The sequence below is a fragment of the Lates calcarifer genome, linkage group LG11, assembly GCF_001640805.2.
Source record: "Lates calcarifer isolate ASB-BC8 linkage group LG11, TLL_Latcal_v3, whole genome shotgun sequence".
NCBI classification, from domain to species: Eukaryota; Metazoa; Chordata; class Actinopteri; family Centropomidae; genus Lates; species Lates calcarifer.
This window is the reverse complement of record NC_066843.1, coordinates 8,643,898-8,659,925: the sequence shown is the minus strand read 5'-3', so window position 1 is coordinate 8,659,925 and position 16,028 is coordinate 8,643,898. Positions and strand designations below refer to the sequence as shown.

General features: G+C 41.8%; 4 protein-coding genes across 4 annotated transcripts; 3 read left to right on the top strand and 1 right to left on the bottom strand.

The window, feature by feature from the left end:
* Positions 1–68: 68 nt before the first annotated feature.
* Positions 69–4,726, bottom strand: rsad1 (radical S-adenosyl methionine domain containing 1). The gene is made up of 9 exons (XM_018704645.2): positions 4,358–4,726; positions 4,039–4,172; positions 3,748–3,952; positions 3,304–3,669; positions 2,225–2,288; positions 2,002–2,149; positions 1,603–1,657; positions 1,333–1,436; positions 69–961 (listed from the first exon to the last, which is right to left on the bottom strand). Exons 1-9 carry the CDS (start codon positions 4,502–4,504, stop codon positions 814–816), a joined length of 1,371 nt encoding a protein of 456 aa, XP_018560161.1. The 5' UTR covers positions 4,505–4,726; the 3' UTR covers positions 69–813.
* Positions 4,727–6,265: 1,539 nt separating this feature from the next.
* LOC108902689 (GTPase IMAP family member 8) lies at positions 6,266–8,168 on the top strand. The gene has a single exon (XM_018704648.2). It carries the CDS (start codon positions 6,815–6,817, stop codon positions 7,874–7,876), a length of 1,062 nt encoding a protein of 353 aa, XP_018560164.1. The 5' UTR covers positions 6,266–6,814; the 3' UTR covers positions 7,877–8,168.
* Positions 8,169–8,341: 173 nt separating this feature from the next.
* Positions 8,342–12,007, top strand: btr02 (bloodthirsty-related gene family, member 2). Its single transcript, XM_018704646.2, has 7 exons — positions 8,342–8,497; positions 9,903–10,173; positions 10,262–10,339; positions 10,433–10,681; positions 10,781–10,928; positions 11,029–11,055; positions 11,451–12,007. Exons 2-7 carry the CDS (start codon positions 9,904–9,906, stop codon positions 11,993–11,995), a joined length of 1,317 nt encoding a protein of 438 aa, XP_018560162.1. The 5' UTR covers positions 8,342–8,497; position 9,903; the 3' UTR covers positions 11,996–12,007.
* A 1,984-nt stretch (positions 12,008–13,991) lies between these two features.
* On the top strand, positions 13,992–14,916 carry cldnk (claudin k). The gene has a single exon (XM_018704649.2). It carries the CDS (start codon positions 13,996–13,998, stop codon positions 14,641–14,643), a length of 648 nt encoding a protein of 215 aa, XP_018560165.1. The 5' UTR covers positions 13,992–13,995; the 3' UTR covers positions 14,644–14,916.
* Positions 14,917–16,028: the final 1,112 nt, after the last annotated feature.

The window sequence follows — 16,028 nt, the reverse complement described above, 5'->3', positions numbered from 1 at the left end:
ATTAAAAGGCTGAGTAAACATTAACCCTCATTAAAAGGTCACATTTAAAAAATCAGGGCAGAGAAATATTTAACTTTGTGTATTGTGTATTTTCTCAGTCAGTACCGTATTACACTGGAGGAAATTATGAACCCATAAGAAGTTTATCTTTTTGTAGGGATTAATGAATAAATTGATTTTCCAAAAGAGAGATGGAGACCTTTTCCCTTTTCTGAGAATGTACAGAGGCCACAGTCAGAGCTGGCCAGGAAATTAATATTAATCTAAATGGTGTGTTATCTACTGTATTATACGTGATAAGACAATGCAGATGCAATGACAGCATATGGACATGTAAATTAAGTCTGGGATTTTAATAAATGCTCTGTCTGCAGAGCTTGTCTTAGTAAAATATAACCTGAGCGTCTGTCAGCGGTGGTGGCTTGAACATGGAATGGTATGGAGATAGGTTGATGTATTCAACAGGTGTATTTACAAATGCAAAAAATATCCATGTAAGTATATATAGAAGAATGTACAGGCACTCATATCAAGTCAAACAATGCACCACGAGAGTAGTAATCATGTTTTGATGACAGTAAATAGCAACCATAATTTCACTGGTCAGGCTGTGGTGGTTCGAGGTGTCATTGAATTCAGTGTGAAAAATGGCACAGCCTTAAATAAGTAATTCAAATACTGTGGCATTAAACTTAATAAATAAGATGTGTTAGACTGATTTAACTCATCAATATCAGCCTGTTTTCAGGGATAGTTTTACACGTCCTGCTAGTCTAACCCACAAACAAGCTTTCTCCAAAGTTAAGATTACTGTTATTGTGGGTTGGAGGTCTTCTGTGTTTGTCCATCAGCTCTGTGGTCCCTTTGTTGCCTCTGGAGGATTTGTGTTTCCAGTTCCACCAGTAAAGCTGGCAGTATGCTGTCCAGTAGGGCCAGTCCATCCCAGGAGCAGCGCAGACCTCTGATAAGGACAGGAAAAAAAATAGATAAGAGATTCACACATAAGTACAGAGCTGCAACAACTAATTAAACAGCTGATGGACTGAAAAAATTATTAGCAATTATTTGATGGACTGATTCCACCTCAATGGAAATTTGTCTTCGTTCATTTGTCTTCCCCCAGAGGACAGTAGAATACATAAACCAAGCATAATACCACACACAGTATAACATATACAACATACAACAGTGTGAACAGGTAGTAGCAGATTGATTTGATAATCGCTAAACTGTTTTTTCAAGCTTTTCAAGTGTGATATTTGGGTTCTAATCTCTTTCTCACCTGTGAAAATGTAAAACTTTGCATTCTAGTATCAGAAAATAACAAGTCACCTGTCATCAAGAATCAGCTGCCCACTCTGTAGCAGCTCTTGGACATCAGTGGATTTACCAAAGACTTCATGGAGGCCCAGCTGAGGGCTAAACAACTCCCAATGCTGTTAAATACCAAAAAATGACAACAAACAACATCTTCACATTTCACAAAATCAACTGAATACTGAACATCATGTTGAATAACAGGCGAGTATAGAGAAACTGTGCTGGACAGAATGTTTTCCATTCGTGCACGTAGGTATAAAAGGTTTATTGTGTGTTCTTCACCTTGTGATTAATGCCCTCTGTCATTCTCATTCCCATCACCAACACCTCCTCCAATCTGCCAAACAAAACAATCTTTCAAAACACAACTTCACAGTGAGTAGACTTTGATAATAACAAGGACAGGACAGAGTGAGTAAATGGACTAAATAGACGAGTCTGATAATAGAGTTTCACAAGGACAGCATGTCTGGAAAAACAAGCACATGTATAGTGACCTCTAACACTATGTTTCTCACATTGTGTTAAATTACACTCGGTGGATTGGCTGATATATAATTGTTACACTTCACGGCGGCAGAGAATTTCTGGACTGAAAATCGCAGCTGCGCTCTTGTGTAATAACCAAATATACTCATTACAAGACACACAACACCACCGCCTGTAAGTGCAACAGCTCACAGTTCAAGATGACCGAGCTGAATCCTCCTCCGCGTCCCATGTCCCTGCTGCTGAACTTCGCGGATCCACACGTCAGGCTCGAGAGTCTGGGTGCGGGCCTCCCGGACGACACCTCCCTCCCCCAAGAGAACGAAGCGCCCATGTGCTCCTGTTACAGACAAAAATGTTAAAACTCTTCCACAACATTCATCAGACACTGCTTTCATTTTATTTAATAGATCACCTGGTCCGACACCGATGTACTGTCTTCCCTTCCAGTAGCTCATGTTGTGATGACTCACTGCATTCTGCATAACACAATAAAAAGCGTTAATGTGTTGTCGTGATTGTTCCTCTCAGACTTGTGCATGAGTCAATATGGTTACATCTGGCTTGCTGATGAAGTGTTGGTGAAGAGAGTTCACTGCCAATTTCCTGCTGAGTGACACCCCAGAGTACCTCTCAAAATATAGACAGCAACACACCTCCCTGTCTTTATTTCATCAACAGTGGTGAGTGTTAAACTAACTCGATTTCCATTGCTCCACAGCACAGAACTACATCCGCAGCAATCAGTGTCACTGACTGAATGATTTTAAGCTTCAACCCGAATCCATTTCATTGAAAATGAATCAGCAAAAAGTCAGAAATCAGCTTCCTGTAACCCTAAAAACACTGTGAGAATTGAAAGAACACAAAGCAGCATGAAGGAGGAGTGCGTTTTAAAGCCCCCCTGTGTTTCACCAGCTTTAACGTGAAGCAGCAGCAGCAGCTTTAGTAACTTAATACAACTCTGTGAACTGTGAGTGAACAGTAAACAGTGAGGCTGCTGTCAAACAAGAAAACATAACTCTGGATTACCACATTATTTCCTGTGACTCCCTTGTGCAGGAGAAGGAAGTTTGAACTGGCGGACTCCGCCACTAACAATGACAACTACCCTATAGAGAGGTAACTGCTGTAAATACATTACAAATCTGGGACAAACACTCAGAAGCTCTAAGCTCTGCTCCAGCTCTAAACTCTTACTAAATCTTAATACTTCTCTGTTTGCAACTGCTTTAAATGAAATGTTTAAGTTTTGTTTGAATTCTACTCAACAAATAAATCTGTACTTGAACTATTTCTACACTTCTTCATCTTTTTTATTTTCTTTTAAATATTGTTATAATGCATTTTTATGCATTCTGAGCTGCCTTTAATATTAAAAAGACTCTACTAAGACACACAACACATTTTATATTGGAGTCAAGTGAATTAAGGGAGGAAGACAACATTTCTGAGGTGAATAATCAATGAAATGTCATTCTTCTAAGGACTTACATTTCTTGCAAAGTTTGACACCTCATACTGCAGAAAACCATGCCGGTGCAGAGTCTTCCTGGCAGACTGGTACATCTCTGCCGTCACATCTTCGGCTGGCACAGTCGCTTCTCCCCGTTGCACCTGTTTAAACAGCTGGGTGCCTCGCTCCAGGGTCAGCTGGTACAGTGACACATGGTCATCACACACCCTCAGCAGCTCAGACAGCTCGTTCTCCCAGGATTCGACACTCTGCTTGGGGCGACCAAACATGACGTCCACTGACACCCTCCCCGGGCACAGCCTCTGAGCCTCCTCAATAGTTTGCAAAGCCTGGTGAGAACTGTGGTCTCTTCCAAGGATTTTCAAGTCATTGTCCTGCAAAGACTGATGGATTGAAAATGTGGTTTACTACATGGCACATCATCTATCATCTGTGATAAGTCTTCTATAAATTATACTCACCTGGACCCCAATGGAGAAACGGTTAACCCCAGCATGGCAGAAATCCTCTAATTTTGACTTTCCCGCAGGAGTAGGGTTGACCTCGAGCGTGACCTCAGCCTCATCTGACAGATTCACCTGTCTGGAAACAGTTTCAAGGATCGCTGCGATCGTGGATGGGTGTGCCAGGCTTGGAGTCCCACCACCAAAAAATACTGAGGTGATGCTGCAGATTAAAAACATAGGAGGATGGATGAAGTCATGTAAAAGGTGCAGTTAGTACTGCATGACAAATCAAATCAGCCACCGTACCTGGACACCTGACTGAGCTGCAGCAATGTCTCAGTCTCCCGCTGAAGGCAGTCAGTCATGATGCTGTTATTGTTCTCTCTGGGTATATACTTGTTGAAGTTACAGTAGGAACACCTCCTGAGACAGTAAGGCCACTGTAAATTGGAGGAGGGATATGACTTTGAGATCATTTGGGCAAAGTTTCCAGACATGACACACTATCTGCGTTAAAAAAAAAGAAGAAGATCTAATTCAATTCATAGATATGCATTTGCAGATGTGTGTGCATCCCTGCATTGAAATATTTCATCAGTTACATTGACCAAAAAGCCCAGCTCACGTGCACATAGAGAGACGCCTGCTCTGTGAGATGTGGAGATCCTGCCCATTCAGACACGTCTCCAATTATTCCCCCGCCGGAGAAGAAGCGCAGACCGGGGAGTGAGAGGGCACGTCTGGCCGCGAGAAGAAGAGTGTGTTTGATCATTCTGGTGAGAGCATTTATCTATCTGGCGGCAGATTTAATTGTCTGTCGAGTCGCCTGAGGCACATGGCTCCTCAGAGCAGCAGCTGCACGCGCCCGGCTCCATTATAACAATTATAATAGCGTCAAAGTTTTCGTGACATCCACGTGACCAGAGTAACTACAAAGTAACGTGGAGCCATTTTGTCTGTTTACAAAGTTAAAGTCCCTCTCAACAGGAAGTGCGTAAATGGGATTTCCTCTTCATATGTTACACCTGGGTTTGACCACACAGAGGCGCTGTTTTACCAAGATTCACCCATCAATAAATACAAACGGCCACTATGGGCACAGTTGGCATGTAGTGTCAGATCATTCTGAGCACTGTCTGGTCTAATTGTGCAACAGTTTAAGTGTGATAGTGAGTATGAAAGCCTTTGACGAGTAAACCCATTTCTGCAGTTTTAGGGCCATTGTTCACCTGATTTAACACAAGTATATTTAATGATTAATAACTTCTCATGTAAACATCACACAACCATGGTTAGTGGATTAAAATGAAGAAGACACTTGTACCATTGAATGTATAAACATAAATCACTTAAATTTTGAATTGTCATGGAAACATATGAGTGTACAAAAAGAAAACTGTATTTTTTTATGTTGAACCTACTGAAATATGAAAAATACAATTCTTCAAATTTGACATTTCCTAGTTGCCACACTCCTTGTTCACGATTATACCAAATTTCAAGTCATTAAGGTTTTACAAGGCAGTAAGCAGTGCTCCTAGGCATCTTTCTTGTTTTCCAAACGACCCCAAAATGGCTAAATTTTGCTTTTTAATATATCTATAAATTTTTTAAGACATGTTGGTGGCTTTTTTTTAAATGAACGATTGAGGATGGACTTACAGTACATTTACAGTTTGTATGATTATTCTGAGAAGTATCTTTCTAAAATATCACTGATTCTTATAAAGGGCCTCAGGGGCTTTGGGATTTTCTTATGCATAATAAATTAAATTTGTGATAAACTCCCAAGGTTTGGCAGAACAACTCCATTTTTAATCAACAGCTACTTTGTCTGATTAGGCACCCAATCAGATGGCTCCTTTAATCAATTTACATTGAATTTAATATGCTTGCTTATATCAAAATTAGATGTATGATGATGTGTAATGTATATTAGATGAAGCTATGTTAAATGCAAGTCTCTCTCTGTTCATGCTGATCAGAATGAGCATGGACATCTGAATACTGAATGCAACCACCTCACAATGGCCCTTAAGCATGAGTCCAAATTAAATATCAGCAGGTCTTTGTATACAGTGGTGATTGTTGTTACAGCGACGACACATAAAAACACCAGTCTATATTTGGAATATTATTCATGCTCTACTCGCACACGATCAAACTAATTTAATGAGCTATTGATCTCCCTGAACCCAGGAAAAACACTGTCTGGTGGGCTGACAATGAAACAACCTTGTAGAGTCACAGTTAAAATTAGAATATTAATTTTAACACTGAAAATAAATAAACACTGTTGAAGTGTTACTAAAAGTATTCAGTCATCAGAGTTAATAATATAAATCTCTTCATGATTTTCAGGTAAGAGTCAACACAGCTCTGTTAGTCGGACACACAACACCACAGTCCCTGGATGCTCATCGTCTTCAAATAATTACCTGTGATCAGCAGTGATTAACTTTAGAAAATCTGTTGTGATGATGATGCAAATTACCTATATTACATGTATCTATATTTAAGTGATGGAATGGGCCAGTCAACATCCACAACAAAGAAACTGTGCTCTCATACTTTGCTTTATTATTTCCAAAATTAATGAATGAATGCGCTCACTGCCAGCTTCAGACCCTGAGGACATTTTCCACATAATATCAAAACTTGGGCCTAATTACATCATCAACAGAGAGAGAGAGAGAGAGAGAGAGAGAGAGAGGGAGAGAGGGAGAGAGAGATTAGGGGAAAGATAGGCATGTGTTTTCACTGAATACATGCAGCAGCTATGGTGATGAGTTCAGTCCAGCGAAAAGATAGAAAACTTTGAGATAATCCAGATTAAAAGAGTGAATCTGTGCTGTAAACCTGCCAGATGGAAAAGAGGAAGAAAGGTGAGCTCACTGATTTAATATATACAGGGGGTAAATAAATTTGACATGGAAATGATGGCTCTTTACTCTTGTACAATCTGTTTCTCATGGGTTTTATGCACTTAATAACTGAAGCTTCTACAGGAAGACAATGTAAAAATGTGGATGTACAATAGCTATGATAAGTGTTAGAAAATTAATATTATTTATTACATTTAATGGCTGTTACTTTAACTGAACTTCTCTTTTTCACAGGATCTCCTACTGAACTGAGGTTAATGGTGGTTGGTAGCAGTGGACCATCTCAGTTCTTGCTAACCAATGCCATACTTGGGAGGGAGGAGTTTTCCAAGGATATCACCAGTATTTCTGGCAGCAGGAAGAATACAGGAGAGCTGGCTGGTAGACGAGTGGCTGTGATCAATGGACCAAACATCTACGACAAGGATATATCTCAGGCCAAGAGGAAGATGGAGCTAAGAAGGTCTAAGTGCTTATGTATCCCTGGTCCTCATGCGTTTCTTGTTGCCTTTGACATGGAGAAAATCTCCCCGAATGACATAGGAACCCCCAGACTGATGAAGGAACGCTTTGGAAGGCATTGCCTGAGGCACTGCATGGTCCTCCTGGCCTATGAAGGAAACATGGAGGGAGCTACTTTGGAAGACAAGGTGAAGAAGACTCACTGGCACCTGAGAGAACTCATCGAGAAGTATGGCGGACGCTTTCACATTTTCAGCAAGAACTGGAGAGATCGCAGCCGGGACAGGGAGCTGCTGCAGAAGATAGAGTGGATGGTGGCCTCACTGGGCGGGGGCCACTTCTCCAGCAGAACTTTCCAGAAGGCAGAGGACTGCGTGAGGAAGGAGGAGAAGAGGCTCAGGAAGCAGAGGGCAGCAGAGATAGAGAAGGCGTGGACTGAGATGGAAAAGAAGTACATAGCGGAGGAGTTGTACCACCAGAGGGATGCCTACACGACCAGTGTTGGTGCTGAGATTAGAGCCAGGGCGGAGATGGACAATGGATGGCTCAGAACTTCCCTGGCCAGAGGGCTGGGGACGGGTTTTGTTGTGGGAGCTGTCATGGGAGCACTTGTCGGGTCTATAGAGGGGCCAGGGGGCATGGTTCTTTATGGGATCATAGGCGGAGCGGTTGGAGGATCGGCAGGAGGAACAGCCCAAGTAGCTATAAAGCGCATGGAGGACAGAGTGGCTCCACCTGCCAGGCTCAACTTCAACTCAATCTTTATCAACCGCTTCTTCGCAGCTCCTCGACCATGACGGCATGACATTGACTTCTTACTGGTTTTTCAGGAGCAAAGTGAAAATAAAAACTTTATATCATGTGCTCTTGGTATCTGACTGTTGGTTGTAGCTTTTAAGCAACCATGAAACTTTGTACAGATAAGGAAATGTACAACTCCCTCTAGGTTGAAACACAAACTTGATTCCCATACTACTTTGCATTTTTTACGTGTTAAATCGTCCACATATTATAGCATTCTATACTATACTACTGTTTTGGTATACACTGTACTTTAAGGGGAATACTAATGGTCAAAAACAACCTCTAAACCTGTAATTTAAACTGTAAATCAATATATATACACAAATAAATGTAGTTGTGATCATTGATGGTATGTTTGGTAGTCATATAACCTCCAACATTTCCTGGAGTCTTGTTCTGGTTTAGTTAAAGTGTAGCTCAGATAACATTCAGGGTGGAGTCTAAGCTGAGAGTGCCATTGTCTAAAGCACTGCCTCCTTTCCTAGACAACACACACAACTTAGTGCACCTGCTGGGTGTAAACCAGCAGTCACTACTTTTTCTTACCCTGAAACTCTGAACAGAAGCAGTGCAGGCTGACCGCAGTGCTATCTGGATAAGATCAACTAGGAGAGGTGAGACCACACGTTGCTCTTAAAGCTTTTCTACACTGATTTCTGTTTCGCTTTTGGAAGTGTTACCTGTTCTCTGACTGTCAGGCGGAAACTGGAGCTGTGAATCATTCATTAACATATTGTGTAATCTGAGATTCTTTCCTTCACAAATGTCAGAGTATGCTTATGTCAAAACTCATGACATTACAAATCTCATGAGAAACAACCTTAAACACTGAGTAGTTGTGTTTTGTGTTGAGTTGTAGCTTCCTAATGATGTAACAAACAGTTTGGTTGCTACCTGTTTGTCTACATACTTGACATCACATCTTTTACTTGGCTGCTTCCGTTCAGTGTAAGTCTATCTGCCTGTGATCGCAAAGAAATTCTTTTTAACTCAATTGTCTGTGGCCATGACAATAATAAGACATTGTGGTAGAAAAATATTCAGAGGGCTAGGTTTCATTGTGGGCAGCATTAGCATGGAAATGAATGTTGGTTTAGTAAAAACACATATCCTCTTCTTTGTGTATCATTACATACAGTACAGTGTAATATGAGAGGAATGCTGTTGTGTGACGTTCATATGTGTAAGTCTGACTGCATAGCTGCATAGCTGGGCTGAAGAGGCAAAGAACAGCCATTAACTATAAGTACTCATATACAGTGGTTAGAAGTAATGAAGTACATTTACTTAAGTACAACTTACACTTAAGTACACCTATTTGGCTTGAGTATTTCCATTTTCAGCTACTTTATACTTCTACTCCACTAAGGAAATATTAAATGATTTACTCCATGTTATATGATAGATACAGTACAGTAATTACTAATTGTGAAATAATTAACACACTGCCAACTACATACTGATTTATAAAGCACAGTATGGCACATTTGGCACATTTTATCAACTGATCCACCAAAAAGCAATTAACATTACATTACATTACAACACATTAATCATCTCAGATTTATCTTGTGTCCCTTTGGAGGGGGCTGACCCCTTGTGAACCACAGGACTTAACTACCCAGCTGTATATAAAGTAGTTAAAACTAGCTCTAACTCCACCAGCTGTAACAGTAAAATGTGGGCACACACATTGGTCCATCAGTAACAACAATCTAATCATGTCTAATTATGTATTTCTTGTACTGTTCATATATATTTGCAGTTAGTATCTGCTCTACAATGTTCACACTCTTTCCTATACTATTGAATTATTATTTCCCAAAAAATAGAAATTCACGTTAGATGTGTATTTCATAAAATGATCCCTCCACTCTCTCAAGTTAACTGTCAGTTTTGGTTTCCTCTGTGTCACATTATTTACAATTCAAACACCACACCCCCTGAGGTCCAAGCGTAGCCACTGCGGACTTTGAATACTTTGTTGACATTGTCATCGTGTCATTGTCATTTTCACAGAATGGCCTCCACCATCAGCCTCCTCCCCGAGAAGCACTTCTTGTGCTCTCTGTGTAGAAACATCTTCACCAGCCCAGTTACCATCCCATGTGGACACAGCTTCTGCTTGTCCTGCCTCTGCCACTACTGGGCACGACACCAGTCCAAATACTGCCCCCACTGTAAGAGAGTGTTTACTGACAAGCCTGACCTCAGTGTCAACCGCATTCTGGCAGATGTCTCAGACAACTACAGGAAGACTCGACCACAGAAACCACCTGATGAGGAAGTGGTACTTGCCTTGCTTGCTTTTGTCAGTCATGTAATCATGGGTGATATAATGTGATAATTAAAAAACCAATATGCTTGCATGTGTACAGGTGCTAGATGTTGAGGAAATGATTCAGGAAAGGCTGCAGAAGATAGAGAGATTGAAATATTCTCTGGAGGTTCAAAAGGTGCGTTAAAACCTCTATAAAACATAATTAACATCTTTGTTTATTCTTAAAAAATAGCACAGTTGAATGACAATGATGATAATGTCCAATCAGAGCTCTTACCTCAGAGAGGTGCGAGAGAGCCAGAAGGTCTTCTCTGCCTTGGTAAATGCCATGGAGAAGAGCCACAAAGCAGTCGTTTCTGCAATTGAGGAGAGGCAGAGAGACGAGGAGAGGAGAGTACAGACACTGGTGAGAGATCTGGAGCAGGAGATCCATGAGCTGAGGAAGGAGACCTCTGAATCTGATCTTCAGATTCCTGTGACCGGAGATCAAAGCGACGAAACAAAGCAAGTTACAGTGGTAAGCATCTGCATCTACGACGAGATGACGTGATTGTGATGGTGAAGCATTGATCCTGGCTATCATGAGTGAAATGTTGATTTTTTTAATGTCATGCAGAACATCATTTCCACCATCTCCCCCTCTGACATGAAGGACTGGTCTAAGGTTACCATAGAAACTGATCCTTGCATTGGGGTCACCAGACGAGCACTGTCAGACGTGATGGATAAGATAAAAGTAGAAGTCAACAGGCTCTCTAAATCTGGTGAGTAATACATTCTTTAAAGATATCTCATGTATTAGCATGAATCAGGTAAATTTCAATGTCAGTGACATTTCTTCTTCCTATGGTTCTTCCTTTACAGAACTTAAGAGAACAGAGAAATATACAGGTAAGGCTTTGTCTACACAGAGATAAATATTAGGGTTAAATTGTTTCTTAATGGGAGGGTAAATTTAACTTTTTGGGGAGGAGAGTGGAGAAGAATTTATTTTTTAAAACCATACATTAATATGACAGGACTCTCTTGCATTATTGATCAAGAAAATGAATCAAATAGTCACAAATGAGGGCTTAAGAGTGCACAGTGCATCATAAAGGTGCTGTTTGCCATATGCAAAGGACAACAATCAGTTGCCTTGATGAGTTACTGATGGTGGAATGAGTTGTACCAACCCAATACTGGAAGGTTTAAGGTTTTAGGACTACAGTCCAAATAAATAAAAAGTGTTTGCACTGTCCTCTACTGTTGTTTGACCCATTCTTGACCTTCCCTTCTCCCTCTAGTGGATGTCAATCTGAGCGCCAAGACAGCCCACCCCTTCCTCTCTGTCTCAGACGACAGAAAACAGGTGAGACACACAGACAAGCTTCAGGAGGTGCCGGATCACCCCAAGCGCTTTGACCGTGTGGCAAACGTGCTGGCTAAGGAGAGCTTCGGCAGCGGGAGGAGCTACTGGGAGGTGGAGGTCGGGGACAAGATCGAGTGGAACCTGGGCGTCGTCAGCCAGTCCATAAACAGGAAGGGCAAGTTCACCGTCTGTCCCGCAAACGGTTTCTGGACTTTAAGCCTGAAAGCTGGAGGTCAGTATACTGCCAACACCTCTCCCGTCACCCCGCTGGCTCTGGAGCAGAGGCCCAAGAAGGTGGGTGTGTTTCTGGACCACTCGGAGGGCCGTGTGTCCTTCTACTGTGCAGAATCTGGAGTCCACATTTATACCTTCACAGACACCTTCACTGACCGGCTTCATCCATTCTTCAGTCCTGGTCGCCTGCATGGAGGCAAAAATGCTTCTCCTTTAATCATCTGTTCTAGTTTTTGCAGCATCTGAACCTCAGTCCATACACAAGATTCATAAATTTCTATTCTTGTAATTATCTTTTCACTTTCTCTCCAGTTTGATAAATATATGAATTAATTCAAAAATCTATATGAACAACTACAAGAACCACATTTTCCCTATAAGAACAGTGAACAAGAGGTTGCATAAGGACTGACTCTCTGCACTTGAAAACTTCAATGAAACCCATAAACAGATTGAAAAGGAGAGAGGAGGGCTGAAGGAAAGAGAAGGCTCTCATAAATGAACAAGTGAGTCAAAGTCAAAAAAGAGGAGAAAATGGGTTGCTGAGTTGGATGGATGGTAAGGGGGTGCAGGGTTGGGACAGAGGTTGACGAGGAGCAGGGAGGGGAGGAGGGCGCACGGCGAAAAACAGCGGGGCATTGTGCTCGTACACCAGGCACTGGGAGACACACTCAAACACATTCACGCGTTCACACAATGACACGGCCGTGCACACAGGGCGCATGCTTCTGCCCACCGCCACACAGACTTGCGCTGGCATCTCGGAAGGCAGCCCCGTCTCCAGTCCAGTCTTGGGTGCCGAAGCCGATCAACTACCCCCCTATTTTTTTAAACTGCATTTCGCCTGACCTCTTAGACAGAGCCTCCCCCTTGCTTTCCCTTGCCTCGCTGTGGACTAAACTGAAATCTCAGGGCCCTCGTTCACAACTCCAGGCATCCGCAGCTGATCATCACAAGCAAAGGACCAGTTACACTACCCTGTGGACCAAGGGGAGCAGAGAGAGTCCAGAATACTTCATTTGAGGTAAATATCCTAAATAACATCCTCTATCAGTACATTAAAGATATTTCTGAAAATGTGAAAAAACAATTTGACTGAAAAACTTACAGTGTGATGAGTTTGGAATATAAAGATTGTTCCTAGTAATTGTCTATTATATATTTAGCTGTGTCTCAATTTAACATTCCTGTTTAAGTAATGACACTGTCAGTGTTGGAGGTTTATGGGATACTATCATTTGCTCTTACATCATTACAATGTTTGTCATATTTCCTTGAGAAGCATCCTACTTCTAAAAGGCAGAGCTATAACTTGTACCAAGGATAAGGCACAGGTCCCGAAAGTAAGGTCTGGGGGCCTTCAGGGGCCACAGGGGGAGAATTGCTCGTTACTATGAATTCATGCACAATTCGTAACAGTAGGAGAATGTAGGCCAGTATGAATGGTTATTCTGGTTTCACATGATACATTATTATCTGCCCACTTAGACACTGTCATTTTTCTTATATCAAATCTTGTAATAATCTCCCTTAGATGGAGAAGTGCTGATCAAATAGAAATTGAAAGCTTTTCCCTTTCGAGTTTTATCGTCTATCAGGAGCAGCCTCCCTTGTTCAGGGAGGGTTTGATTCACAGAATTGGTAAAAATGTGGACACTGAGAGCTGTGATAAATAGATGATACAGGTCCTCCTGGCCCACTCTACAAGCCTTCATGAAAGCTGCTTGTGTTCAGAGGCTCCTCATGTTTTTCTGAGATAATCCACTCACCCGGCAAGGCGTAGCTCGACACCCACAGCTGTGTCAAAGAACGCTATTCTCTGTGGTTCTCACTGGAATCCACTAAACATGGGCCTCCCAGCCTGTTTCCAAATATTTATGATAAATATATGCCCCATTAGTTTGTTCATACTCTGCTAATGTAATGCTGTAGACTGAAGTAACAAGTTAGAAATATTTTTGTATTTGTGAATCTTGTACTACTGTTTGTTCGCTGAATAAAAATGGATTTATATTGACATAAATTGCTTTTCTGAATTTCAGGATACTCAACCTTGTCTAACCTGAGCTGAACTCATCAACATCATCACCCTGACACTGAGGATCCAGTGGTGGAGCACGACATTTCCAGCACTGTAGACTGTCACATTTCTTTGTGGGACTATACGTGGGCCTTCTGAAATAGAGAGAGAGAGACTGATATAAAACCAAGACAAATCCATCTGATTCATACCAACACCTTTCACCATGGCAACCACGGGCATGCAGTTGCTGGGCCTAATCCTGTCCATTGTGGGCTGGGTGGGTGGGGCATTAGTCTGTGCCATCCCCCTGTGGAGGGTCACTGCCTTCATCGGCAACAACATAGTGACGGCTCAGATCATTTGGGAAGGTCTTTGGATGAATTGCATTGTCCAGAGTACAGGTCAGATCCAGTGTAAGGTGTACGACAGCTTGCTAGCTCTGCCCAGTGACATGCAGGCTGCCCGGGGCCTCACTGTGTTCTCCATCCTGCTCTGCGGCCTGGCTCTGGCTCTGGGGGTCCTGGGAGTCAAGTGCACCAAGTGTATCGGCGTAAACAGCCTCAAGGCCCGCATTGCTCGCATCTCTGGAGCCCTTTTCGCTATTGCAGGGTTCCTCTACCTTGTGCCCGTCTGCTGGACTGCCCACTCCATCATCAGGGATTTCTATGACCCACATGTGGCAGCTCCACACAAGCGCGAGCTTGGCCCTGCCCTTTACATCGGCTGGGGGGCCTCAGCCTTGCTCCTTATTGGAGGATCTCTGCTCTATGCCGGGTCAAGTCCTCCTGGCATACCAGGCTCTCCCACCTTCAGCAGTGGAGAAAGCAGTCCTCGCAGGGCACCTGCCACACAGGTCAAAGGTTATGTCTAAGTTCCCAAAATGTCTGAATGCCTTCAAGTCTCACAAGTCCACCCCAAACAATGACAAACCTGTTTTTTCTCCTCTTGATTTTGCTCCTTGTAATTATTTTATATTTAATGTTATTCCAGTTTGCTTTTTTCTTTGAAAAGCCGCCGGAGGCTGTTTAGGGAAAATTGAACTCATTTTATTATTTCATACCTGATATCCTCAAATAACCTTTTTTCTCTGTCTGTCAGTGTAAAATACAATAAAAATTTTTGGTTGTCCAAATCCTCTACTGAAGGAATTTGCGTGTGTCCACATTTTTATGATTACAGATAAAACCTCCTTTAAAAAATTGTAAAATGTATGTGTTTGAGAGAAGTAGTACAGAAGTTTTAAAAGAAAAATCTTTGTTTGGCTCATTTATGTAAATGCTACTATGTGTTCTGCTGAGAAGAACAATAGAACAATGGGGATGTGTGTACATTTGATTGTGGCGCCATATTGTTGAGAAGTGTGTGTGTGGTGTGGTGTGTGTGTGGTCCTCCATCTCCTATCTTCCATCTCCTCTTCCCTGTCTCAGCTACCCTGTACCAGGAACAAAGAAAAATATATTATCTTTCTTCCGTAACATAAATGTACTGGTATTCCCTCTGGTAACACATACAGTAAACCAGCTCTTCACACAGTTGATCTCAAAACACCTCCTACCCTTTGTAAAAAAAAAAAAAAAGTGGACAAGAATTCAGTGATAAAGCTGAAGTAAATATGATATTATATGATATCAAAACAGATCAACCCTTACAATGTGCAAGCCCTGTACTGTATGTGTTCATCAGTCAGTGTCTGCGTGTGTATGCATGTAATGTGGGATGTTACAAGCCAAAGTGGAAAAATCTTTATTCATGAGACATTGTTCACATCCCTCAGATTCTGTGCCCATTTACTTTGAAGTAAATGATCATCCAAAGGATTTTGAAACAATTTCAGTGAATTAAAACCATTGAGAGCCTTAGAGTTTGGTTACTGTACTTGCTGACATGATACTGTTTCTGAATTTCAATATTTTCTCCAAGCTAAATCTCTTAAACTACATTAATTGCATGCAAAACATACCCTGGCATTTGTCTGCTGTAAACAGTAGATTTGATCATAGCTGCGATGGCATACGTTGCCCCATCAGTTTTTTTTTCTTTCTGTCCGCAACAGCAGAGGACAGAGCAACACAATGCCACTTTATAGAGCATTACAGCACCACAATAACAATGGGCACCAGTGTTCCAAGTGCCAGGTAGTGACTCATACATGACCTAAGCAGGCCTATACCAATGTTGGTAGAGTAATGCTGCAAATACAGTAAGACAATCTGTGCTATTTTACTGTACATTTGTGATGGGGAAAACAGAGTGAGA

Coding starts and splice junctions, on each gene's coding strand:
- cldnk (XM_018704649.2), top strand. CDS start 13,996: ATGGCAACCACGGGCATGCAGTTGCTGGGCCTAATCCTGTCCATTGTG.
- btr02 (XM_018704646.2), top strand. CDS start 9,904: ATGGCCTCCACCATCAGCCTCCTCCCCGAGAAGCACTTCTTGTGCTCT. Junction 10,929..11,028: donor CAACAGGCTCTCTAAATCTG/GTGAGTAATACA, acceptor CTTCCTTTACAG/AACTTAAGAGAACAGAGAAA. Junction 11,056..11,450: donor GAGAACAGAGAAATATACAG/GTAAGGCTTTGT, acceptor TTCTCCCTCTAG/TGGATGTCAATCTGAGCGCC.
- LOC108902689 (XM_018704648.2), top strand. CDS start 6,815: ATGGCTGTTACTTTAACTGAACTTCTCTTTTTCACAGGATCTCCTACT.
- rsad1 (XM_018704645.2), bottom strand. CDS start 4,504: ATGATCAAACACACTCTTCTTCTCGCGGCCAGACGTGCCCTCTCACTC. Junction 2,289..3,303: donor TGTCAAACTTTGCAAGAAAT/GTAAGTCCTTAG, acceptor TGTGTTATGCAG/AATGCAGTGAGTCATCACAA. Junction 2,150..2,224: donor GTACATCGGTGTCGGACCAG/GTGATCTATTAA, acceptor TGTCTGTAACAG/GAGCACATGGGCGCTTCGTT.